Consider the following 25,224-nt stretch of genomic DNA (forward strand, 5'->3'; position numbering starts at 1 on the left):
CTTGGTTCTGCTTTTAAAATTCTCCTTTTCCTTTCCAAGCAATGGGTTCTAAATCTGAGGGTTGTAGGTGGAGGGAGGCTTTATAGCAGGTGTGCCCTGAATTCACTCACCTCCCCAGAGCTCATTCCCCACCCTTTTTAAAAAAAGAGATTGGGTTCTTGCTATGCTGCCCAGGCTGGTCTAAAACTCCTGGACTCGGCCAGGCGCAGTGGCTCACGCCTATAATCCCAGCATTTTGGGAGGCCGAGGCGGGTGGATCACGAGGTCAAGAGATCGAGACCATCCTGGTCAACATGGTGAAACCCCGTCTCTGCTAAAAATACAAAAAATTAGCTGGGCATGGTGGCGCGTGCCTGTAATCCCAGCTACTCGGGAGGCTGAGGCAGGAGAATTGCCTGAACCCAGGAGGGGGAGGTTGCGGTGAGCCGATCGCGCCATTGCACTCCAGCCTGGGTAACAAGACCGAAACTCCATCTCAAAAAAAATAAAAATAAAAAAATAAAAAAACTCCTGGACTCAAGCAGTCCTCCCATTTTGGCCTCCCAAAGTGCTGGGATTACAGGAGTGAGCCACAGTGCCCGACCCTCATTACCTCTTTAGAAAACAACTCCTGACGTTGGCAGCGACGTTTATTTTTCTGTGGGAGGGGAGTTATATACAGCAGTGACCGGGAGCCCCTCACCCCCACCGGGTTTAGGTGGGGACAGGCAGCATTGGCAGAAGGCACACAGTGGCAGTAGCCCAGAATTGGCCAGAAGTAAGGGTGGGGCGCGTGATGTGTCCTGGGAGACCCAGATGAGGAAATTGAGGCTCAGTGAGGGCCTCGGGCCACACAGCAAGGTGCGAAGGCAGCTGGTCCCAAGAGCTTGTGCCTGCTGCTTCTCTCTTGTGTGGGCTACAGGAGGACGCAGGGGCAGCCGCCGCCCTTCTTCCTGGGGGCACTGGGAGGGGTGGGTGGGAGCTCTTGTTCCTGGTATTTCCTGTGGGAAAAGGCCAGTGAGTTTGGATTGGAAAGGCTGGGGACAAGGACAACGGGAAGGGGACGAGGCTCACCGGACGGCCCGCACCAGCTGCTCAAAAGCCTCGTCCACGTTGAGACGCAGTTTGGCCGAGGCCTCAAAGTAGGGCACATGGTGGGAGGCGCCAAAGGTAGATGCTTCCGATCGGGGGACCTGGGGGTGCGGAGGAGGGACATAGGGGGTCAGGTCCCTGCACTCAGGGTGACTGCAGCTGGAGAGACAAGACAGGCAGGCTGGATCCTCTAGGGGAGGTGAACCACTGTGAGAACTCAGAGGAAGAGCTCCTGAGAGATCCTGGAGGGAGATACCGCAGGGGCTTGGTGCCCTCTAAGTGAGGGATGGGGGCGGGCTTCGTGGCTTGCCCTTTGTGCCTTAGATAACCAGGAGTGGCAGAGAAGTCAGGGTGTCCTGGTAGAGGCCAGTGGAGGCCCAAAGGCTGGAAATCCCCAAAGCCTTGGCCAAATGACTGAGTTCTGTGTGGAAATCACTGTCATGGGGGAAGTGGTGGGAGCAGGGACGGAGGGGTACAACTGTGCAGGGCATCTGGCACCCGGGGAGGAAATGGGGAGCTGTGGAGGGGCCTGGCTGTGGGCAGGAGAGGTGCTGGGCTGGTGGGAGGTTGGCTGGGAGGAACTCGAGGATGGAGGATGGGGCAAAGTGGGCCGGCAGATGCGGGGCTGAATGGCCTTTGTTCCATCCAGCAGCCTCTCCTGAGGACACTAGTGTGCTAGGCTCTCTGCTCGGTGATGCTGGGGACCCTGAAGGTCCAGTTTGGGGGTAACCCATCTAGGTGAGCCCTGTGACAGTGGCAGGAACAGAGGAGGATGCTGACAGGGGACGGGTGCAGTGGAAGGAGCCTCCCAGGCTAAGATGGGGTCCCCACAAAGAGGGGTGTCCCGAACCTGGCGCTGTGCCTCCAGATCTGCCTTGTTTCCGACGAGCACGATGGGGAAGTCGTCGCGGTCCTTGACCCGGAGAATTTGTGTGAAGAGCTTGCCCACCTCGTTGAAACTGTGAGTGAAGCCGGAGGCAAGAGGTGCAGCCAGCTGCGGAGCCCAGGTCCTCCCCCGAGCCCCCCGCTGCTCCGCCTCCAGCCACCCCTGTCACCTCTGCCGGTCGTTAATGGCGAACACCAGCAGGAAGCCGTGGCCGGCACGCATGTACTGCTCTCTCATGGCCCCGAACTCCTCCTGGCCCGCGGTGTCCAGGACTGCAGAGACAGGAAGGGGGCCATCGTGGGGACCAGGCTCCCCCTAGTCGCCCCCAGAGCCCTCAGCCCCCGCTGGCACCACCCCCATCCATTATCCATCCCCTGCCGCCTCACTGTCCAGCCTGGCTGGGATGCCATCCACAGTGCAGATCTTTGTGTAGGAGTCCTCAATAGTGGGGTCGTAGTCGGACACGAAGTAGGACTGGCAGGGTGGGGAAAGGAAAGTTACTACAGGGCCCCGGCAGGCGGGACAGACGGGACAGAGCCCTGCCCTTGGCTGCCTCTCTAAGTCTCTGTCCCTCTCTCCCTCTAAGTGTCTGTCCCGATTGCTGGGTCTCTGCCCTCTTTTCTCTGGGTCTCTGAACCCTCTGTCTCTTTATTACCCTCTTTCTGGGTCTCTGTCCCCTTCTCTTTGGGTATCTGCTCCCCTGCCCCACTCTCCCCACTCCCCCACCCCTCACACTAGTCTTCTCTCTGAAGTCACACTTGGTTCTCTTTCCAGTATAAGGTACATGTCCCACATTGTGATTACATCCAAGCTGTGTGACATTGAACAAATCACTTCCCCTCTCTGAGCCTCAGTTTCCTCATTTGAAAAAGGAGGCTAATGGCCAGGCGTGGTGGCTCACACCTGTAATCCTAGCACTTTGGGAGGCCGAGGCTGGCGGATCACGAGGTCAGGAGATCAAGACCATCCTGGTCAACATGGTGAAACCCCGTCTCTACTAAAAATACAACAATTAGCCAGGTACAGTGGCAGGCACCTGTAATCCCAGCTACTCGGGAGGCTGAGGCAGGAGAATCGCCTGAACCTGGGTGGCAGACATTGCAGTGAGCCAAGATCACACCACTACACTCCAGCCTGGGCAGCTGGGTGACAAAGTGAGACTCCATCTCAAAAAGAAAAGATAAGAAAGCAGGGCGCGGTGGCTCAAGCCTGTAATCCCAGCACTTTGGGAGGCCGAGGCGGGTGGATCACGAGGTCAGGAGATCAAGACCATCCTGGTCAACATGGTGAAACGCCGTCTCTACTAAAAATACAAAAAATTAGTTGGGCATGGTGGCGCGTGCCTGTGATCCCAGCTACTCAGGAGGCTGAGGCAGGAACCCAGGAGGCAGAGGTTGCGGTGAGCTGAGATTGCCCCATTGCACTCTAGCCTGGGTAACAAGAGTGAAACTCCGTCTTAAAAAAAAAAAAAAGAAAGAAAAAGAAAAGATAAGAAAAAAGGAAAAGGAGGCTCAGAACAGTACTATATCCCATCCAGCATCAGGGAGGTTTGGAGCAAGTCCGGTTAAACACCGAACGTTATCAGTTATGAGAGCCGTTGCTGTCCAGACTGCCTCTCTATATCCCTCCCTCCTGCTCTGCCTCCTCCTCCTCCTCCCTGTCCTCTTCCTTCTCCCCTGCCCCTCCTCCTCCTCAGGCGGCCTCCAGTGTCTCCTCCCAGGGGAAGGTCCCGGTTCCAATCCGGCTGCGGAGAGGCTGCCCCACCCTCGGGCCCGGGCCCCTCCCTTCCTGCCTGGATCCTGCCCGCCTCCAGCCAGGCCTTTGGCCAGCTCTGGGACTGCCTCTGGGTGCAAGGGGCCCAGGGCGGGGGCCTTTCTCTACACAAGCAGGGCTCCCTCCCAGGCCCTTGCTGGAGTCTCTTGGGTCGGGGCGGGGGCGGATCCTGGGATCTCAGGGCCTCTGCAGTAGCATCTCAGGCACAGACACTTTTTTAGGATTTCTTTGAAGTGGGGAGGACCTCCCTCGGGAATAGGGAGGAGGTTTCCCAGGCAGGGATGGAATTTCAGGAAAGAGGATGATTTGGAGGCTAGGAGTCTGAAGACTGCATCTGTCACTTATAAGGGTGCTTGTTGAGGGCTTGTCCTGGAGGGGCGAAGTAAGGACCAGGCCCTGGGAGGGATTGTGGCTCTGCAGGTAGTTAGGGGCGTGACTTTAGAGCACTGCCAGAGAAGCTCAGGGCCGAGAACTGGGGGCCAGCCTGGAGGTGGCTCAGGGGCGTTTGGGAGGTTATAGTAGAGACAGCCTTAGAGACATTGAGATGCATTTTTGGGGCCAGAGAAACTCCCAAAGAGTAGGTCTTTCTGGGGGTGTCAAGAATCTGGGGGCTTTGGCTAGGCACAGTGGCTCATACCTGTAATCTCAGCACTTTGGGAAGCTGAGGCAGGTGGATCACCTGAGGTCAGGAGTTCGAGACCAGCCTGGGCACATGGTGAAACCCCATCTCTAATTTTGTAAAAATACAAAATTAGCCGGGCATGGTGGCACATGCCTGTAATCCTAGCTACTCCGGAGACTGAGGCAGGAGAATCACTTGAAGCTGGGAGGCAGAGTTTGCTGTGTGCTGAGATCACACCATTGCACTCCAGCCTGGGCAACGAGCAAAACTCCTTCTCAAAAAAAAAAAAAAAAAAAAAAAAAAAAAAGAATCTGGGGGCTTCTTCCATGGAGATGACTTGAGAGCTATCCAGGGTTTCTGAGAGAGGCTCGGGGAGTCAGTGGAGGAAAACACAAGATAGATGAGGGGCTGGTTTTCCTTGGGGGTGGCTGGGAGAGTGGAGGTTTGGGTCTCGAGGAATGGGAGACTGTCAGCACTTGGGGTCTTGAAGATTTCCGGAATGGCCAAGGGGCAAGATCTCTTTTTAAATATTGGGGCAGAGAGCAGGACTCTCAGGACTGGGTAGTCCAAGAAGAGTCTCAGCGCCAGGGTCAGGTAGACTTTCTAGATTCTGGGGGAGGTCATGGAAGGTGCTAAGTATCTAATGTAGGGCCAGTCGTGGTGGCTCACGTCTGTAATCCCAACACTTTGGGAGGCCGAGGCCGGCGGATCACGAGGTCAGGAGTTCGAGAACAGCCTGGCCAATATGGATGAAACCCCATCTCTACTAAAAAATACAAAAATTAGCCGGGTGTGGTGGCATGCGCTGTAGTCCCAGATACTCGAGAGGCTGTCAGGAGAATCGCTTGAACCTGGGAGGCGGAGGTTGCAGTGAGCCGAGATCGTACCACTGCACTCCAGCCTGGGTGACAGAGTGAGACTCCGTCTCAAAAAAAAATCGAGCGTGGGGGAATCTCAAAGATGCTGGGCACTGGCGTTCTGGGATTTGGAGGAGATAGGGCTAAGGGTGGTTGAAGGTGGCACCGAGGGGTGTGTGTGGGAGGGCCTGGGACTGCTTAGGGTCTGAATGGGGTGAGCGTTCTATATTTAGCATGCTCCCAGGACGTACTCAAAGCCAGGTCAGCAGGTAAGCGGGGTCTAGGCATTGGGAGAGGGAATGGGGGGGGCGGTCTCAGGATTCGAGTGCAGAAGGAAGGTCCCCCGTGGAGGGGGCGGAGGCTCTCTAAGAGTTTAGGTTATAATCTCTGGGGATCTTTTAAGATTAGAGGGTCTTATAAGAGGGTCTCAGGAGTCTCGGGGATCCCCCCAAGGGCTCAGTTGTGGTTCCCGGGGGCACCCTCCCGGGTGAGGGCCCGCTACCTGGATGAACTGGATGGTCAGCGCGCTCTTGCCCACGCCGCCGCCGCCCACGACCACCAGCTTGTGTGTCTCGCTGGGCGGGGGGTCCCCGGGCCCAGGCCCCCCGCCCCGGGGCCGCCCCCGCCCTGTCCCGGACGCCGCCCCGCTGCTCATGTCGCCACCGCTGCTGCTGCCTTCGCTACCGCCTGCGGGGGAGCCGGGCGGGACCCGGCGGGGCGGGCTACGCTAATTAGGCTACTGCATAATCATGAACTCTGGCTAGGAGGGCTCGCGTCTCCGGACACTTAAAGAGGGGGACGGGCCAAGGAGAGGGAGGAGCTATGTTAATAAGGGAAAGGGAACGGGGTTCGCTGCGAAGGGGAATTCCGAATGGGGCGGGCATATGCTAATGAGAAACCTGTGCTCGCCCTGAGAGCCGCCACGCGCTCTCAGCGGGAGGGCGGTATGTGGGCTTGGCTATGCAAATAATTCTTTGAGCAGTCAGGGCGGGAAGCTCGTCAGGGGAGGGGATATGCAAATAAGGACCCCTGGGACCATCTCCGAAGCCTTAGTCTGGTAGGCGGGGCTCGTAGAGTCGCGCGCGCGGCCGTATATAGGGTGCTCCGAGGCAGCAGCAGGTTTTGAGGAGAAGCTCCACCTCCCTCCTGGGATCCTAGCCAAGCTTTCGACCCGGGCGTCTGGGTTAGAAGCGGGAGTCTCCGCCCGCTAAGGGACCCAGGCTTCCGGTTCCCGCTGTCCCAGCCAAGCGGAAGGCAGACTGGGAGGGGAGTGGGGCCCTAAAGGGGGACAGCGGGGTAACGGGGCAGGGAGGGGCCGTGAGATCACTGCATTCCTAATCCATGAGCCAGCTCGCCCAAGTCGGGATGCCCGGGTCATGAAGGGCCTGGAGCCAGGATTTCTGGGTCTTGGAGGAGGAAGGCGGGGGCCCAGACTCCTGGGTCCCTAGGAGAAAATGGGGCTGGAAATGTGGACTCCTGGGCCCTGGGGAGGAGAGTGTCAGGGAGGAAGGTGTCTGGGTCCTTATTACTAAGTTCGGTAAAGGAGGGAGCCGGGGACCAGGACTCTTGGGTCCAAGGGTTGGAGAGGCTGGAGACCCGGGATAATGGGTCCGAGCGAGAGTACTGTATTGGGGGTACCCGAATTCGTATGTGAGAGCTTGAGACCAGGACTAGTCTGGGAGACCGACTCTTGGGTCTGAGGAAGGAAAAATCAGACTCCCGAGTCCGAGGGAGGAGTCTGGATTCTGCCCTGAGTGAGAGGATTCCGAATTTGGACTTCTCTGTACTGAACGAGGAGGCTATGGGGTCGGGCTCCTGGGTTCTAAGTTTATTTTTATTTATTTATTTTTTGAGACGGAGTTTAGTTCTTGTCGCACAGGCTGGAGTGCCATGGCGCGATCTCGGCTCACTGCAACCTCCGCCTGCCGGGTTCAAGCGAATATCCTGCCTCAGCCTCCCAAGTAACGCTGGGGATTATAGGCGTTAGCCACCATGTCCGGTTAATTTTTGTATTTTTAGTAGAGACGGGGTTTTACCATGTTTGTCAGGCTGGTCTCGAACTCCTGACCTCAGGTGATCCACCCGCCTCAGCCTCCCAAAGTGCTGGGATTACAGGCGTGAACCACCGCGTTTGGCTTATTTTTTATTTTTTTAGAGACGGGCCCTCCCTATGTTGCCCAGGCTGGCTTCCAACTTCTAGGCTCAAGCGATCCATCCTCCTCAGTCTCGGGAGTGGGACTACTGGTGTGCGCTGCTGCATCCCGTCTGGTTCTAAATTTAGGGAGGCCTGGAGGATCTGGATTCTGAGTCCCAGAATGTGGGCAGGACAACATCCAGCAAGTCGTGTTCACTCCGCTGAACTACAATTCCCTTGTATCTGTTCGGTCTAGCCCCTCTTACGTCACCTCCTGTTTCGCCACCCTTTCCGCGCGCGCGCAGGGCACTGTGGGGCGTCATCGCGGGCTTCCGCGGCCCCGCCCACTTCACCTCTCACCCTCTCGCTGTCCCCGCGCGACAGAGGCGGTGCGCGGACTACGTCGCCCGGCGTGCATCGCGCGTGCCCCGCCCCATGTGTTCCTTTGACTTCTGGGAAACCGAGTTCAGCTGCCTTCCCACGAGCCTTCACGGCGCCGTGCTCGGTACTTGAAATCCCGGCAAGCTCGGCGGCACTTTAGCTCCGCCTCTCTCCTCCTTTGCTCACGAGCCCCGCCCCAGCCCGCCCCGCCCCGCGCCGGGGCCGGAGCCGCAGCCCGAGCGGCGGGGTAAGATGGCGGCGGCGGTCCGGGCCGCGGGGCTCGGGCCTATTGGGGTGGGCGGGGCGGAGTCGGGTCGCTAGTTGTCCCGGGGTCCTCCCCACAAGCCACGGGGCTTGGAGGGCTTAACGGGGCGGTCTTGGGCCCGGCAGCTGCGGCGAAACCTGGTGCCGAGAGGGGGGCCTTCTCAGGGCCCCGGGACGTATCCGTGGGTTCCTGGAGGCGTCTATGGGGCATCTCCGAGAGGACTGGGGGCGTCCCTGGGCCTGGACCGAGCGTAACGCCTGCCCTCCATCACATAGCTGGCCTGGATTGTGTTTGTAGACACTGTAGATCGTCTTTATGGGCTGACCGGAGTCTAGGGTCTGCTTAGAGGGTTCTGGGGCCATCTTGAGATCTTGAGATATGTCCCAGGGGTGAAGTAGGGTCTACACGACCCGAGGAGTATCTTCAGAGCCATCTAGAGCGCCTGGGGTATGTCTGTTAGGGCTGGAAAGTGTCTACATGGGCTGGTCTGAGGATGCAACTGGTCTGCATAGGTCTGGAGTCCTTTATCAGGCCTGGAAGAACTGTTCAAGGACTAGGAAATCTTTTAGGGCCACCTAGGGGGTTGGGATATGCCCACCAGGGGTGGGAGCCAAATATTGAGATGTACCAAGGGTCTTGGATGGGTCTCCAAGGTTTGGGTAGTGTCTAATAAATGGGTGACAGGAGGCTGGGGGCAGATAGAAGGACTTGGAACCATCTAGATGGCGTTAATGTGACTGCAGGAATGCAGTTTTTATGCCTGGAGCAAATTCGAATGTCTTTGGGGACAGGTAAACTTGTGGTGAAAAATACAGGAAGAGAATGAGGAAATTTTGCCCATCTTAGATGTACTTGCCCTTCAGAAAGTAATTCAAATGAAAAATGTTTTAAAATTCTACATTACCCTAGGGTTATTGAGAGAGTTAAAATTAATCTACATTAGTCTGGAAGAGTCTGTAGGGTCATCTGGACCCACTGTTACAGTATTTTTCAAGCTATTTTGACGGTGATTTGCATTAAGATACATTTTTTTCAATGCGACCTAGTGCAGACCAACATAATATATTTAACATTATGTAACATAATGTGTTAACATTAACTCACCTTCCATGAATTGACATTTCCACTTACTACTTGTGATGTGCTGTGAAGAGCTGTTTTGTTCTATTTCCTTTTTATAACAAGTTATTTATGAAGCACTAGACTGCTATATGACCCTGTAGTTGGGGAAACCAGCGATCCAGACAGGACCTGGCAGTATCTGCAGAGCATTCTTCTGTCCAAATGATCTGAGTAGCTGAGGGTGTGTCTGCAAAGCCTGGTGCTGTCTAAATGAGCAAGCAAGCATCTTTATGCACTGCAGAGGGCTTGGGGATCCCTGAGTCTAGGCAGCTGATGTTGATTAAGCTTCTAATATGTGACAGTCACTGTTCTAGGTAGCCATGTGCTTTCCTGGGAGGTGCTGGAGAGCAGTCCCAGGGCCAGGAATTGTCCACAGGGCTGAACGTATGGAGTATTGGTGAAAGAGGCTGGGATGTAACAGACTATCAGGGTTGGGTGTGTCATAGGAGGTGAGGAACTAGGTGGAGTGGGAGGCTGAATGTGGAAGCTTAGCCTGGCTTGAAAATCTATGGAGGGACGTAGAACAGGACCCAGGTGTTGTCTTTGCTAGCATGCTGTGGGGGAAGCCGGGAGACAGATGAAGGGGAAACATGGGCCTTAAGGGCCAATAGTGTCCTTCCTGTTCATCTGTATTGAGCACTTGATGTGCTCTAAATGTGTGGCAGAAGTCAGGCTTTCAGTATTCACAGTCACTCTCTGAGATAGATACTCCTATCTTGTGCATTTACATTTAAGCCTACTGAGTTGTAGGTTAGGGATTTTGAAGCTTTCTAGGAATCTTGAGATTGGATGTTGTTTTAGGAGTAGCAGATTTGACAGTCATGGGGAATCTTACAGCTGAAATATTCATATTTTTCTGAAGCCCTAATCAAGACATCCACCTGTTTGATGGATGATCTTTCAACCGCCTGACTGGGGAATCATATCAAAGAATTTCCATGATATTGCAAAGGCTCTGGGCAGATGGCTGTAGGTAAATGCCGCCTAGGAAGTTTTTCTTCATCATGCCTTTCTAAAGTTTAGTGATTTCATTTTAAAAATGGCATACTGGGCCAGGCACGGTAGCTCCCGCCTGTAATCCCAGCAGTTTGGGAGGCCGAGACAGGCAGATCTCGAGGTCGGGATATCAAGACCATCCTGGCTAACATGGTGAAACCCCATATCTACTGGAATACAAAAATTAGCCGGGGGTGGTAGCTCGCGCCTGTAGTCCCAGCTACTTGGGAGGCCGAGGCGGGGAATCGCTTGAACCAGGAGGCAGAGGTTGCAAGGAGATCGTGCCAGTGCACTCCAGCCTGATGACAGAGCAAGACTGTCTCAAAAAAAAAAAAAAAATGGCTTACTGGTTTTGCAGATTACTCTATGAAGGTTGCAACTTAGGTATATAAATAAGATTGAGGGGTAGTCATCGAGGACAGCTGATGCTTTAGGAAGCTGTGTGGCGTTATAGGCGTGGCGTTGACTGGTGCCCAGCACACCGGCTTTGGGAGCCTGTTGTGGAATGCACTCTTTGAAATCACAGTGCAGCACACACACAAAAATCTCGCTGTTGGCTTTGCATCTTAGGAGGCCAGGGAACGAGGTCTTGAAGTTTGGATGGGTTGTGAGGGAAGCTGTGGGAATTGAGGAATGAGATGGTAAAAGTGGAAGCCGGGGAGGCCTGCCTCCCTTTGACAGAAGAGCACCTGAAATCCAGAGAAAAGGAGGAGAATGGCTCCTAGTCCCTGGGGTGACTGTGTTGGGCCCAGCACTCGCCCAAGCATGGGGTAGAGTGGGATGAGGTGGAGGAGAGGAGGGGTGCCAGAGAGGATGGTGAGAGAGGTAGCGTGGGGCCCTTGAGGTCTTCATGTCTATCCTCGACTTCCATCCTTTCTCCTGGAACCTCCACTCCAAACTCTCGCCCCTGGACCTCCAGGTGACCATGGAGGAAGAAGATGAGTCTCGAGGGAAGACGGAGGAGTCGGGCGAGGACCGGGGAGATGGGCCGCCAGACAGAGATCCCACGCTTTCTCCTTCTGCCTTTATCCTGGTGAGGCTGCTGGGCTCCTGGCGCTGAGGGATGGAGGAGCTGGGCCTCCACACTCCAGGAGCCCGAGGCAGAGGCCCTGGACTCTTGGCTCCCATGAAGCTCATGAGTCTGGCTGTCAGTGTTTGGGGTGTCTGTCTCCCAAGGGGCAGAGGTCGTAAAGCATCTGCCTGGGTCCCCTGACACTTGGTTCTTACCCCCTTCCGCAGCGAGCTATCCAGCAGGCCGTGGGAAGCTCCCTGCAGGGAGACCTGCCCAATGACAAAGGTATGGCCCCAGTTCCTTTTGGCCCCGCCCCCTCTCCATTCTTTATCCTGTCATTCTGTAAGCTTTTCTGAAGCTCCTGGGTGCTACCCTTGTGCTGGTATGGGGAGTTAAAGATGGGGCAGACACCCCGTGGCCGCCTTGGAAGGGCCCGTCATCTGGGGGAAGGGAGACAGGCACGTGCTGTGAGGGGGAAGAAGGCCCACCTGAGCTAGCATGGTAGGGGACGGGTCAGGGTACCTTCCCAGAGTGGGGACAGGTGAACGGGGTCTCTGAGGACCTACTAGTTTTTGGATGAGAGGGAAGCCTGATTGGCCACAGTAGGCCTGCAGCACGAGGTGAAAGAGCCCATCAGCGATGAGGGGCTGCGCTGAGGTTCCTTGGGGCTGGCATGCAGGAGGGTGTGAGTGGGGTGGGCGGAGGCAGGAGAGGTCTGTGGGGACCAGATCCCAGCAAGGCCAGAATGCCAGGCTGAGGTGTCTGAGGGCAGATAGGAGGACGAATAGCTGAGAGCGTCGGTGACTCAGAACGGGTGCTGGGAAGTCCTCCTGGGAGGTGGTGAGTGGAGGCCGGGAGAGCAGGCGGAGGCTGGTTCCACTGTCAGGAACTAGATCAAGCTCCTCTTTCCTCTCCCCCCACAAGTCTCTGCGGCGAGTCCCTTGTGTCCAATCCCCCATGCAAATCTCTCTCCAGATGGCTCTCGGTGTCATGGCCTTCGATGGCGGCGCTGCCGGAGTCCACGGTCAGAGCCCCGTTCCCAGGAATCAGGGGGGACTGACACGGCTACTGTGAGTAAGAAGGAGGGGGCTGGGGGCCGGACTCAGGGCATCAGGGAGGAAGGGGTGGGGCCCTGAGTCTGTGGGGGTGGGGTTTTGGGACTGAACTCCTGGCTCTGCGATGCTGACCGAGGCAACGTGGGAGAGTCTGGGGGCTGATCTGTGGGCCTAAGCTTTGAGTGCTGATGGCAGTCAGGCTACAGGAATTAGGTCCTCAGTTTTCTTAGGGAGTGGGGCAGTAGGATTTGCCAATCTTCATGTGAGCAGGGACGGCATAGAGCCTCTCTGGCCTCTTCTAGGTGCTGGACATGGCTGCGGACAGCTTCCTCGCAGGGCTGGTGAGTGTCCTGGATCCCCCGGATACCTGGGTTCCCAGCCGCCTGGACCTGCGGCCTGGCGAGTGAGTAGTTTGGCACCTGGAGTGGGAAAGGCCCTGGTGTGAATCCCAAAAGCACCCCTGAGGCTCACCCACCTCTTCCACCTTGCAGAAGTGAGGACATGCTGGAGCTGGTGGCCGAGGTTCGAATCGGGGACAGAGATCCCATCCCTCTGCCTGTGCCCAGCCTGCTGCCCCGGCTCAGGGCGTGGAGGACGGGCAAAACGGGTATGTGGGGTCAGGGCGGAGCTGGGCAGGTGGCCTTGGACTTGTGTGGGGATCGGCTGTTCGTGGCAGTGATGGTAGTGACGTCGTGTTCATCATGTCATTTAGACAAAACCTTTCACTTTTTTCGTATTAGATGTGATCAGGGCTATAGGTGCAAACAGATGTATATAAAGTGAAAACCAATGTGCCGGGCCCGCGGGGGAGCAGTTAGCGTGTGTGAGACACTTGGTTTCTGCACGCTCAGTGTTAGTGTCACTGCATCGGGAACTCATCTCCCCAGGAGGGGGACTCTTCGAGTCTCTATCTTCCATAGGCGCAGACAGTCTGAAAAAGGGAAGGTGCTTGCTTAGGGCGTACAGCCAGATGCTTCATGAGGGGCCTGGGCCTCAAGTCCTGGTGTGTCTGAGTCTGAAGCCCAAGGTTTTGACTTCTGAGATATGTGCTGCCCAAGGAGGAGTCTGCTCCTCCTCCAGCCCTGCACACAGTAGTAACTCTGTGAGCAGTTTAGGCCAAGCTTGAATTGCCAGGAGGACTTGTTCACGTGCAGCTCGCTGGGCCCACTCCCAGGGGTTCTGATTCTGCAGGTCTGGGGTGGGGCCTGTGAATTTGCATTTTAAACAGTACAGGCTGCTGAGCCCTGGACTCTGTTGAGAACCCTGGGCTTAGGCCTGCCTTCTGCATGAACATACCTATTTGGAGGAGGGGGTGGAGGGAGAGGAGAGGAAGGTGCAGTCAGCTATGGGCACCAGCCATGAGCTATGAGCACCGGTTCTGTGGTAGAGCAGGCACCCCTCTGTGCCAGGTCACGTTTACCTTCTCTCTTTTTTTATGTGTGTGACGGGGTCTCACTATGTCTTCCAGGCTGGAGTGCAGTGGCACAGTCATGGCTCTCTGCAGCCTCAAATTCCCGGGCTCAGGCCATCCTGTTGCCTCAGCCTCTGGAGTAGCTGGGACTACAGGTGCATGCCACTGTGCTTGGCTAGTTTTTTGTTTTCGTTTTTTGAGATGGAGTCTGTCACCCAGGCTGGAGTGCAGTGGCACGATCTCAGCTCACTGCAACCTCCGCCTCCTGGGTTCGAGTGATTCTCCTGCCTCAGCCTTCCAAGTAGCTGGGATTATAGATGTGTGCCACCACGTTCAGCTAATTTTTGTACTTTCAGTAGAGAGGGGCTTTCACTGTGTTGGCCATGCTGGTCTCAAACTTCTGACCTCAAGTGATCAGCCTGCCTCAACCTCCCAAAGTGGTGGGATTACAGTCTTGCTGTGTTGCCCAGGCTGGTCTTGAACTCCAGAGCTGAAGCAATCCTTTTGCCTTCGCTCTCAAAGTGCTGGGATCACAGGCGTGAGCCCCACTGCCAACCCACTGCCTTATTTTTTTAACAGCTGGAATCTATTTATCCATTAAATACAGAGACATGGTCCTAGGACCTGTGACATTCTTAGGGGCCCACAAAAGTGTTTCAGTTTCTTTAAAATCAGAAGCTGTAGAGGATAAGTAAATGAATGGGCAGGGCAGTGTTCCTATAAAACTTGATATCGGAAAACAGGTGGTATGCTGGATTTGGCCCCTGGGCCTTAAAGGGACATAGGTGTATCCAGAAGCTAATACTAGTTGTTCTCAGAGGGACTCTGAGGTTATGTTTTTTCTTGTTTTTTTTGAGATGGAGTTTCACTTTTGTTACCCAGGCTGGAGTGCAGTGGTGCGATCTCTGCTCACCACAACCTCTGCCTCCTGGGTTCAAGCGATTCTCCTGCCTCAGCCTCCCTAGTAGCTGGGACCACAGGCATGCGCCACCACGCCCAGCTAATTTTTGTATTTTTAGTAGAGACGGGGTTTCACCATGTTGACCAGGATGGTCTCGATCTCTTGACCTCATGATCCACCTGCCTTAGTCTCCCAAAGTGCTGGGATTATAGACGTGAGCCACTGCGCCTGGCCTCTTTTTTTTTTAAGAAGCAGTTTCACTCTTGTTGCCCAGGCTGGACTGCAGTAGCGGGATCTCAGTTCACTGCAACCTCTGCCTCCTAGGCTCAAGTAATTCTCCTGCCTCAGCCTCCTGAGTAGCTAGGATTACAGGTACACGCCACCACTCCTGGCTAATTTTTGTATTTTTTTAGTAGATATGGGTTTTACCATGTTGGTCAGGTTTGTCTTGAACTCCTGACCTCTAGTGATCCTCCCACCTTGGCCTCCCAAAGTGCTGGTATTACAGGCATGAGCCACCCCGCCCTGCCATAAATGGTGTTGAATGAATGAAGAAACCCCCATTTTATAGATGAGGAAACAGGCAGATGCATGGATCCACTTGCCTGTGGTCATGTGTCTGGTGAGGGCCTTGATCCAGGGCCTCTGGATCAAGGGGTCGCTCCGGTGCTGCCCTCTAGACCCCTTTGCTTTCCTGGTGCTGTCCTCACACCACTGCGCTGGCATCCTTGCCTGTGGTGTGGCCTCTGTCTCCATCGTGTGACTGTGGCATTTTGACGGTAGTAGTTAGCACAACATAGTGGGGCCCTTGAGGGGTGAACGAGGTAACATAGGATCCCCATGCCACAGAGGTGGCAAACCTTTGTCGTCGCCACCGTCACTGGTCAGTGGTGTCTCTGAGTCCTGAGCAGGTGTAATCCCTTGGGTGGGGACTCAGCAGAGTGAAGACCTTGGGGTGAGGACCAGGCTTCCTGGGCTCCCCAGCTCTTCCACTTCCTGGCTCTGCACCGGAATCTCGCCCTGTAAGCCTCCCATTCTTCCTCTACCACGTGGGAGAAACTCCCACGAGAGGCAGCTGGTGCTGCAGGCCGGAGCTTGTTTTTGTCTTGGAGGGGGGCTTAGGTTTGAACCCCAGCTCTGCTGTCCCGGCCTGTTTCCTGTTTCTTCTTGGCCCAGGCTGGAGTGCAGTGTTGTGGTCATAGTTCACTGTAGCCTCCACCTCATGGGATTGCTCGCCAGCACTGGTAGAGGTAGTTCCTAGTTTCGTGGCCAGGGTACAGTGCCCAGGCCAGTGCTGTGTCTCAGGATATGGGAGTGCGGGTTCAGGGCCACATTGAGTTTATACCCTGACTGCTGTCTCTGTTTGTGCCCTTGGGGAGGATACTGCAGCCCTCTGCCTCAGTTTCCTCCAGTGACCCTCGGGTTAAGAATCATGGTATTCAATTGTCGGGAGCATTCTACGGCTGGCCCCTGGGAAGTACTTGGAGCTTCCTGGAAGGAGTGTCCATGGCCGGGCCAGGGAGTGGGCGCCAGGAGGGAGGCACAGGCCCTGATCGCCTCTCTCTTACTGATCTTTTGCAGTTTCTCCACAGTCGAACACTTCTCGGCCCACCTGTGCCCGTCACCTCACCTTGGGCACGGGAGATGGGGGCCCTGCCCCACCTCCTGCCCCCTCCTCTGCGTCCTCCTCCCCTTCCCCTTCTCCCTCATCTTCCTCCCCTTCCCCTCCCCCACCCCCACCGCCCCCTGCACCCCCAGCCCCACCTGCCCCCCGATTCGACATCTATGACCCCTTCCACCCCACCGACGAGGCCTACTCTCCACCACCTGCTCCGGAGCAAAAGTACGACCCCTTCGAGCCCACTGGCTCCAACCCCAGCTCATCAGCCGGGACCCCCTCACCCGAGGAGGAAGAGGAGGAGGAGGAAGAGGAAGAAGAGGAGGAAGAGGAGGAGGAGGAGGAGGAGGGCCTGTCCCAGAGCATCAGCCGCATCTCGGAGACCCTGGCAGGCATCTACGATGACAACAGCCTGAGCCAGGACTTCCCAGGTGACGAGAGCCCCCGCCCGGACCCACAGCCCGCACAGCCGACTCCAGCCCCTGGAACACCGCCCCAGGTGGACTCCACCCGGGCTGATGGAGCCATGCGCCGGCGGGTCTTCGTCGTGGGGACCGAGGCGGAGGCCTGTCGGGAAGGCAAGGTCTCTGTGGAGGTGGTGACCGCTGGTGGAGCCGCCCTCCCGCCGCCCCTGCTGCCGCCTGGCGACTCGGAGATTGAGGAGGGCGAGATTGTCCAGCCAGAGGAGGAGCCCAGGGTGGCACTGTCCCTTTTCCGCCCCAGCGGCCGGGCCACCCGGCCTCCGCCCGCCGCCTCGGCCACACCTGCGGCCCAGCCCCTACCCCAGCCTCCTGCTCCCCGGGCCCCCGAGGGGGATGACTTCTTGTCCCTGCACGCGGAGTCGGATGGCGAGGGCGCCCTGCAGGTGGACCTGGGGGAGCCAGCCCCGGCGCCGCCTGCTGCTGACTCACGCTGGGGCGGCCTGGACCTGCGCCGCAAGATCCTGACCCAGCGGCGGGAGCGCTACCGCCAGCGCTCGCCCTCCCCGGCACCTGCGCCAGCTCCGGCAGCCGCGGTGGGTCCCCCCACGCGCAAGAAGTCCCGGCGGGAGCGCAAGCGCAGCGGTGAGGCCAAGGAGGCGGCTTCGTCCTCGTCGGGTACCCAGCCTGCGCCGCCCGCCCCAGCCTCGCCCTGGGACTCCAAGAAGCACCGCTCGCGGGACCGCAAGCCCGGCTCCCACACCTCGTCGTCTGCCCGCCGCCGCTCCCGCTCCCGCTCCCGCTCCACCCGCCGCCGCTCGCGCAGTACCGACCGCCGCCGCGGAGGCAGCCGCAGGTCGCGGTCCCGGGAAAAGCGGCGGCGGCGGAGGCGCTCAGCTTCCCCACCCCCAGCCACCTCTTCATCGTCGTCTTCGAGGCGTGAGCGGCACCGCGGGAAACACCGGGACGGTGGCGGCAGCAAGAAGAAGAAGAAGCGGTCACGGTCCCGGGGCGAGAAGCGGTCTGGGGATGGCAGCGAGAAGGCCCCGGCACCTGCTCCGCCGCCCTCCGGCTCCACCTCTGGTGGTGACCGCGACAGCCGCCGCCGGGGGGCCGTGCCGCCCTCCATCCAGGACCTCACGGACCACGACCTCTTCGCCATCAAGCGGACCATCACGGTGGGCCGGCTTGACAAGTCCGACCCCCGAGGACCCTCTCCCGCCCCGGCCTCGTCACCTAAGCGGGAGGTCCTGTACGACTCTGAGGGACTGAGCGGCGAGGAGCGGGGCGGCAAGAGCAGCCAGAAGGACCGGCGCCGCTCGGGGGCTGCTTCCTCCTCCTCCTCCTCCCGGGAGAAGGGGTCTCGTCGGAAGGCTCTGGACGGGGGGGACCGGGATCGGGACAGGGACAGAGATAGGGACAGGGACAGGTCATCCAAGAAGGCCCGGCCCCCCAAGGAGTCGGCGCCTTCCTCAGGGCCCCAGCCAAAGCCACCGGTCAGCAGCGGCTCAGGCTCTTCATCCTCGTCCTCCTCCTCTTCGTCCCGGAAGGTGAAGCTGCAGTCCAAGGTGGCGGTGCTGATCCGCGAGGGTGTCAGCAGCACCACTCCGGCCAAGGACGCCGCGTCGGCCGGCCTGGGCTCCATCGGCGTCAAATTCAGCCGCGACCGGGAGAGTCGCTCCCCTTTCCTCAAGCCCGACGAGCGGGCCCCGACTGAGATGGCCAAAGCAGCTCCGGGCAGCACCAAGCCCAAAAAGACCAAGGTCAAGGCCAAGGCAGGGGCCAAGAAAGCCAAGGGGACCAAGGGAAAGACCAAGCCATCCAAGACCAGGAAAAAGGTCCGCAGTGGAGGCGGTAGCGGGGGCAGTGGTGGCCCGGTGTCACTGAAGAAGTCCAAGGCGGATAGCTGCAGCCAGGCGGCAGGCACCAAGGGGACAGAGGAGACTTCGTGGTCCGGAGAGGAACGGGCAGCCAAGGTCCCTAGCACCCCACCCCCCAAGGTAGCCCCACCACCCCCTGCCCTCACTCCAGACTCACAGACTGTGGACAGCAGCTGCAAGACACCCGAGGTCTCCTTCCTGCCTGAGGAGGCCACTGAGGAGGCTGGGGTCCGAGGGGGTGCAGAGGAGGAGGAGGAAGAGGAAGAAGAGGAGGAGGAAGAAGAGGAGGAGGAGGAGCAGCAGCCTGCCACCACCACGGCCACCAGCACTGCTGCGGCCGCCCCAAGCACTGCCCCCAGCGCGGGGTCCACAGCCGGTGACTCGGGGGCGGAGGACGGGCCGGCTTCCCGTGTCTCCCAGCTGCCCACGCTGCCCCCGCCCATGCCCTGGAACCTGCCAGCTGGTGTGGACTGCACCACCAGCGGCGTCCTGGCCTGTGAGTGTCCCCTGGGGAGGAGGGTGCTGGGGTGAGCAAGACGGGATGGGGACCGGAGAGTACAGACTTGGAGGCGGTGGGGTGCTCTGGATCAGGAGGTTTGTGGGGACATGGACTGGGAGGGTGGGGTGGGTGAGGCCAGCTGAGGTCTGGCCAGAGGTTCCAGGTGCCTTGGTGGACTGAGAGAGGGGCTGGCCACAGCAGGGGCAGCCAGCCCAGAGTGGAGTGCTGGGCTAGGTTCAGGGCTTCCTTAGAAGGGAACTAGGATAGAGGGACGAGAAAGAATGACTTGCGCAGGGCACTGTGCTCCTTGCAGATGGCAGTTGCCTCAACCAGACTACAGAGGTGGGGAGAGAGGATGGGACTGGCTTCCAGGGGGTCAGGAGACAGAATCTCACTCCTGCAACCATCTCTTCACCGCATGACCCTGGCCAGCCCCCCCCACCCACACACCTGGAGTCCCAAGAACATTCGGGATGGGGGTCATTCTCATTGACTGAGGCCCCCTTTTTCCCAGTTTTTTTTTTTTTTTTTTTTTTTGAGACAGAGTCTCAGTCTGTCACCCAGGCTTGAGTGTAATGGTGCAATCTTGGCTCACTGCAACTTCTGCCTCCCAGGTTCAAGCTGTTCTCCTGCTTCAGCCTCCCAAGTAGCTGGTACTACAGGCATGCACTACCACACCTGGCTAATTTTTAATTTTTAGTAGAGATGAGGTTTCACCATGTTGGCCAGGCTGGTCTCGAACTCCTGACCTCTGGTGATCTGTCTGTCTCAGCCTCCCAAAATGCTGGGATTACATGCGTGAGCCACCTCGCCCGGTCCCCTTTCCTAGTTCTAAGTGTGGGGCCTTGTGGCTGTCCTGGGGCCCAGGGCAGGAGATGGTAGCGAGTGTTCAGGTGAGGTTCACCAGCTCCTGTCCTGTCACCTCCTACCATCTCCATGTTGTCACCTCTCTGCCTCCTGCAGTGACTGCACTTCTCTTCAAGATGGAAGAAGCCAACCTGGCGAGCCGAGCGAAGGCCCAGGAGCTGATCCAGGCCACCAACCAGGTGGGCTCCCCTGGGGGAGAGTCCCTGCCGCCCCTTCTTTTGTCCATTGCCTCGGGTTAGGAGAGGAACCGCAGGCCCGGCAGCTCTGGGGCAAGGTATCGGCCTGAAGAGGAGCCTGTTGCCTCGGCTGTGGGGAAGTCAGCGTGGGAACAGTGGGGTGCACGTCCCCTCTTCCCTGTCACCTCCCTTTACTCACCATCCCTCCATCCTCTTCCCACAGATCCTCAGCCACAGAAAGCCACCCTCAAGTCTGGGGGTGACCCCAGCTCCTGTGCCCACCTCTCTGGGTCTGCCCCCTGGCCCCTCCAGCTACCTGCTTCCTGGCAGCCTCCCCCTGGGGGGCTGCGGCTCGACCCCTCCTACCCCCACCGGGCTGGCTGCCACTTCTGACAAGAGAGAGGGCAGCAGCAGCTCCGAGGGACGTGGGGACACAGATAAGGTGAGCTGGCCTAGGGAGAGGTGGGTTGATGGTGACAGTTCTGTAGAAAATACAGACAGGAACTGAGATTCAGGGGCTCAAGGAGAAAGGGAGACTGAGGCAGGCAGACAGGGCCTTCCAGGCCAAAGTCAGGAAGGTGTCAGGAACTAAACTTCCCCTGGAAGGGAGGAGCAGGAAGCGCGATGGGCGGGGCCAAAGGAAAACTGTGTCTGTGCATGTGGGGGGTGTGCATATACCCCACATAGACACACACTGCACTGCAGTCCACCCCTTGATTACCTGTTGCTCACGCTCTCTCCCTCTCTGTGTCAGTGGGGGAGGGTGGTTTTTGAATGAAAAGTTAAGCCCCTGTGTCTAGATGAAGGGAGGGAGAATGGATGCCAGTCAGGCAGTAACTCGGGTTCTTTTTCAGTGGCTCTGGCTGGCTCCTGTCCTGGGCTCTGGGCCTGTTTCTCTCTTGGTCAGGTCTTGATAAGGGTTTTGTGTGTGGTTTGCTGCTTTTTTTTTTGGTTGATTGGTTTTTGAGACAGGGTCTCCCTCTGTCATCCAGACTGGCATGCAGTGGCACAATCACAGCTCACTGTAGCCTCAACCTTGATCTCTTGGGCTCAAGGGATCCTCCTGCCTCACCCTCCTGTGTAGCTGGACAGACATGCGCCACCGTGCCTAGCTAATTTCTTTTCCTTTTTTTTTTTTTATACCTTTTATACTACTTCCATTTGATGGTGGAGCTAATTTCTTAATTATGTGTAAAGTCGGGGTCTTGCTATGTTGCCCAGACTGGTCTGAAACTCCTGGGCTCAAGTGATTTTCCCACCGCAGCCTTCCAACGTGCTGGGATTCCAGACGTGAGCCACCGTGCCCAGCCTGGACGGTTTTTCTTATAGTCCAGCAGCCCATAGCCAGACGATGGTGTGATACCTTCACGCAGTTGTTCACGGTGCCAGATAAAGCTGGATAAACCCCATGAAACATCCCTCTGTGAGCCGCAGAGGCGGGGCTGCAGCTTAGCCCGTCACTTGTCCGTGGCTCATGCCCTGTGCCGCAGGGTGACACGGTGAGGACCTTCTCATCTGCAGTGGCCCTTACTCTGCCCTGGTCTGTGCTCTGCCCTTTGCCCGTTTTTGCCACATCTGAGATGGGTGCTGGGGAGCGGTGTCTCTCTAGAGACCCTCCTACTGTGGCAGCAGGCAAGCCTGAGGAGTCCCTCCCGGTGGCCTGTGTCTCTCCTGGCCACAGAGTTGCCCTCACAGTTCAGCTCATCAGACAGTGTCCCTGGACTCTGTTAGCCATTGTGCCCTGCCTTCCCAGGACTCAGCTTACTTGCCCCCACTTGGCTTGGCCCTGGGTTATGGGGAATAATCACCTGGCTTGGGAAGGCAGCCTCCCCCGAAGGGTGGTGCCAAGGGACTATCCCTTGTGCCTGCAGAAGGCTTGGGCTTGTTCTCTGGTCCCACGTGGCTCTGGCTAGAGGTTTCCTGTCTGCTTTGACAAAGATTCTGCCTGAGGCCAGAGCTGCGGCTGCTGGATCTCCTAGCTTGCTGGCCACAGGTGGGAAGAGCCTTGCCTCAGAGGCTCTCTGCCCTGCCCCGTCCTGTCCTCTCCTTTTTTTTTTTTTTGTTTTGAGACGGAGTCTTACTCTGTTGCCAGGCTGGAGTGCAGTGGCGCAATCTCGGCTCACTGCAACCTCCGCCTGGGTTCAAGCAATTCTTCCGCCTCAGCCTCCCGAGTAGCTGGGGACCAAAGGCGCATGCCACCACGCCCGGCTAATTTTTGTATTTTTAGTAGAGATGGGGTTTCACCATAGCCAGGATGGTCTTGATCTCTTGACCTCGTGATCCGCCCCCTCGGCCTCCCAAAGTGCTGGGATTACAGGCATGAGCCCAGCCCCTGTCCTCTCCTTTTCATCCACTTGGCCGTTCCTCTGGGAAGAGGCTCAGCTCCCCTGGATTGAGTCCTGTGCCTGGCCTGTGCCATGTCCTCCACGTGTGTCGGTGTAGTCCTCCCCATAGGTGCTGTCCCTGTCTTACAAATGAGCCACAAAGGTGGCCAGGTGCAGTGGCTCCTGCCTGTAATTCCGACACTTTGCAAGGCCCAGGCAGGTGGATCGCTTGAGCCCAGGAGTTCAAGATCAGCTTGGGCAACATAGTGAGGCCACAAAAAATCCAAGAATTAGCCGCATGTTGTGGTGGTACCTCTAGTCCCAGCTACTCAGGAGGCTGAGGTGGGAGGATCACTTGAGGCCAGGAGTGTGGGGCTGCAGTGAGCCATGGTTGTGCCACTGCACTCCAGCCTGTGTGACAGGGAAAGACCCTGTCTCAAAAACAAAGAAATACAAAATGAGCCACAGAAAGATGTGGCTGATCATCCCAGGGCTTGGAGCCGGGGAGTGGCAGACCAGGCTTCCAATGCAAATGGGTCTGAGGACAGTCCTCACCCTCACTCCCCAGTGCCCCTCAGCCCTAGCCATTCTGTCTACCGCCTTGGTGACCAGAGCAGTATTATAAAAACATGAACTGGAGGCCAGGCGTGGTGGCTCACACCTGTAATCCCAGCTCTCTGGGAGGCCGAGGTAGGTGGATCATGAGGTCAGGAGTTTGAGACCTGCCTGACCAACATGGTGAAACCCTGTCTCTACTAAAGATACAAAAATTAGCTGGGTGTGATGGTGTGCACCTACAATCCCAGCTACTCAGGAGGCTGAGGCAGCAGAATTGCTTGAACCCCGGGGAGGGGGGGGCGGTGGAGGTTGCAGTGAGCCAAGATTGCACCACCCCATTGCAGCCTGGGCAGCGGAGCAAGACTCCATCACAAAAAACAAAACCTAAACTGTGTCCTCCCGTCCTGCGGTGAAAAGCACTGTGCAGTTTTCCTGCTGTCCTTAGAAGTAGCCTTGCCTGTAGTCTGATTCAAAACCAGCTGTAATCGCTTGGCCAATGCCTGCCTTGTCAAACAGAACTTTGTGAGGGCAGGTAACACCTGGCATGGCCAGGCCTGGGGTATGCAGGGTTCGGCCTAGAGATGTCCAGTGACATTCAGTGGCCCAGGGCTGGCCCTTGGTCTCAGGTCCCTGCTCTTCACCCCTCATCTCTTTGAAATTCTGGACATATTTATGGCTCCACCTCCCCACTTCCCTCCCCCATTAGTGGGATGATTGGGGGAGGGATGCTGCAGCAGAGAGCGCTTGGGACAGACCCTCAGCAGGACTTCTAGCCCAAGCACAGCAGGGCGGCCAGAGGGCCAAGCTGGCTGCAGAGGCCAGCGGAGGCGGAGGTTCCGGTACTCACTGGCCCTTGCCATCCCTTCCTCCCTGCTGTCACCACCCCCAGTATCTGAAGAAGCTGCACACGCAGGAGCGGGCGGTGGAGGAGGTGAAGCTGGCCATTAAGCCATACTACCAGAAGAAGGACATCACCAAGGAGGAGTACAAGGACATTCTGAGGAAGGCTGTCCACAAGGTGGGCACCTGGAGAGAGAGGGGCAGACACAGGACGGGGAGAGGACGAGCTGGAGGGACAGATGTGTGCAGATGGGTGCGGATGGGAGATGGGGAGGAGGTCAGCCTGGGAGGTGAAGGGATGATGAGATTTTCTCAAGGCCACCTGGGCCTGGTCCACTGGCCCTGGGGGACCCATTGTCAATGGGGACAGAGGGATCTTGGCCTGTTATTGGGGAAGCGCTCCTGTCCCAAGCTGTGCCCAGCAGCCCTGGTGGATGGGGCCCCGGGAGCCTTGTGGTGACTCTGGCTGTCCCCGGTCCCCCAGATCTGCCACAGCAAAAGCGGGGAGATCAACCCGGTGAAGGTGAGCAACCTGGTGCGGGCCTACGTCCAGCGCTACCGCTACTTCCGCAAGCACGGTCGCAAGCCAGGGGACCCCCCGGGGCCCCCACGGCCACCTAAGGAGCCAGGGCCCCCGGACAAGGGTGGCCCGGGTCTGCCCCTGCCCCCTCTCTGAGAGCCCTGGCCAGCTCTTCGCCCCTCATCTCTTTGAAATTCTGGACATATTTATGGCTCCACCTCCCCACTTCCCTCCCCCATCAGTGGGATGATTGGGGGAGGGATGCTGCAGGGAAGAGGAGAGCCCCCTGCCCTGCCCTGCCCCATGCCCACATCCCTTGCCCCAAAGCCTGTCCCCAGTGCCCCTCCCTTCTGTTCGTGCCCCTCTCCCCAGTTTCATTAAAGATTTCATGAAACATCTCCCCGGAGCACCATGGTTCTAACCCTTAGTTTTCAGGGACAAATTTGCCAGAGGGTTGGGGCGGGACTCCCAGGAGGCTAAGGGTGGGAGACAGACAGACCAGACTGACTTGGGGTAGCTGCCTCCCCTGGGCTTCATTTTCCTTATCTGTACAGTGGGTGTTGTGAGGATTGAACAAGACACAGGTGGAGTGCTTAGCATCGTCTCTGGCAGGGAGCAAGTGGCTCACAGTAGCGGGGTTGGGGCCACACCTGATCAGCATCCTCCCAGCTCAGGGCCCCTGGGTGCCATGTGCCCGCCTTGGGATTGCTCCCAAAAGCAGGATCTGTGTTCCCCATCGAGTGGGCTTCTCTTTTCAGCAGCCCCTGTGAAGCTGGAGTGTTCTCAGCCACCCTCTCGAGAGGGAAACTGAGGCACAGAGCAGTAGGGCTATACTGGCTTCTGCCACTTTCATCACCCAGAACTGAGGCCCAGCCAGGAGAGACGACAGTGCCCAGGTTCAGAGGGCAGGCAGGCTTCGCAGGCCCCAGAGTGGCAGCAGAGCCTCTCTAGCACTGCTCCCCTCCAGCCCCACACGGGGGGCGTGAGGCCTGGAAGGAGAAGGGCTGTTTGCCCAAACTTCATAGCACGGCAGGGAC

The 25,224-nt window shown here is 57.7% G+C and overlaps 2 protein-coding genes across 5 annotated transcripts; one reads left to right on the forward strand and one right to left on the reverse strand.

The window, feature by feature from the left end:
* Nucleotides 1–611: 611 nt before the first annotated feature.
* RRAS (RAS related) lies at nt 612–5,909 on the reverse strand. Its single transcript, XM_002762376.7, has 6 exons — nt 5,712–5,909; nt 2,344–2,431; nt 2,127–2,229; nt 1,922–2,030; nt 1,054–1,172; nt 612–980 (listed from the first exon to the last, which is right to left on the reverse strand). Exons 1-6 carry the CDS (start codon nt 5,862–5,864, stop codon nt 896–898), a joined length of 657 nt encoding a protein of 218 aa, XP_002762422.1. The 5' UTR covers nt 5,865–5,909; the 3' UTR covers nt 612–895.
* A 2,028-nt stretch (nt 5,910–7,937) lies between these two features.
* SCAF1 (SR-related CTD associated factor 1) lies at nt 7,938–24,585 on the forward strand. Of its 4 annotated transcripts, none has more exons than XM_035287114.3 (11): nt 7,938–8,436; nt 11,027–11,140; nt 11,347–11,404; nt 12,095–12,189; nt 12,477–12,577; nt 12,666–12,781; nt 16,068–18,899; nt 19,866–19,948; nt 20,169–20,387; nt 23,717–23,845; nt 24,152–24,585. In XM_035287114.3, the coding sequence occupies exons 2-11, from the start codon at nt 11,033–11,035 to the stop codon at nt 24,341–24,343; spliced, it is 3,933 nt and encodes a 1,310-aa protein (XP_035143005.1). In that variant the 5' UTR covers nt 7,938–8,436; nt 11,027–11,032; the 3' UTR covers nt 24,344–24,585. The 4 variants fall into 4 exon arrangements, with proteins under 4 accessions (XP_035143005.1, XP_035143006.1, XP_017823074.2 ...); XM_035287115.3 differs by having other exon boundaries at nt 7,938–7,971; nt 12,095–12,193; XM_017967585.3 differs by having other exon boundaries at nt 7,938–7,971.
* The last annotated feature ends 639 nt before the right edge of the window (nt 24,586–25,224 follow it).

This window comes from Callithrix jacchus, chromosome 22, assembly GCF_049354715.1.
Source record: "Callithrix jacchus isolate 240 chromosome 22, calJac240_pri, whole genome shotgun sequence".
Classification (NCBI taxonomy): domain Eukaryota; kingdom Metazoa; phylum Chordata; class Mammalia; order Primates; family Cebidae; genus Callithrix; species Callithrix jacchus.

Coding starts and splice junctions, on each gene's coding strand:
- RRAS (XM_002762376.7), bottom strand. CDS start 5,864: ATGAGCAGCGGGGCGGCGTCCGGGACAGGGCGGGGGCGGCCCCGGGGC. Junction 2,230..2,343: donor CATCCCAGCCAGGCTGGACA/GTGAGGCGGCAG, acceptor CTGTCTCTGCAG/TCCTGGACACCGCGGGCCAG. Junction 981..1,053: donor CAGCTGGTGCGGGCCGTCCG/GTGAGCCTCGTC, acceptor CTTTTCCCACAG/GAAATACCAGGAACAAGAGC.
- SCAF1 (XM_035287114.3), top strand. CDS start 11,033: ATGGAGGAAGAAGATGAGTCTCGAGGGAAGACGGAGGAGTCGGGCGAG. Junction 12,578..12,665: donor CTGGACCTGCGGCCTGGCGA/GTGAGTAGTTTG, acceptor TCCACCTTGCAG/AAGTGAGGACATGCTGGAGC. Junction 12,782..16,067: donor GTGGAGGACGGGCAAAACGG/GTATGTGGGGTC, acceptor GATCTTTTGCAG/TTTCTCCACAGTCGAACACT.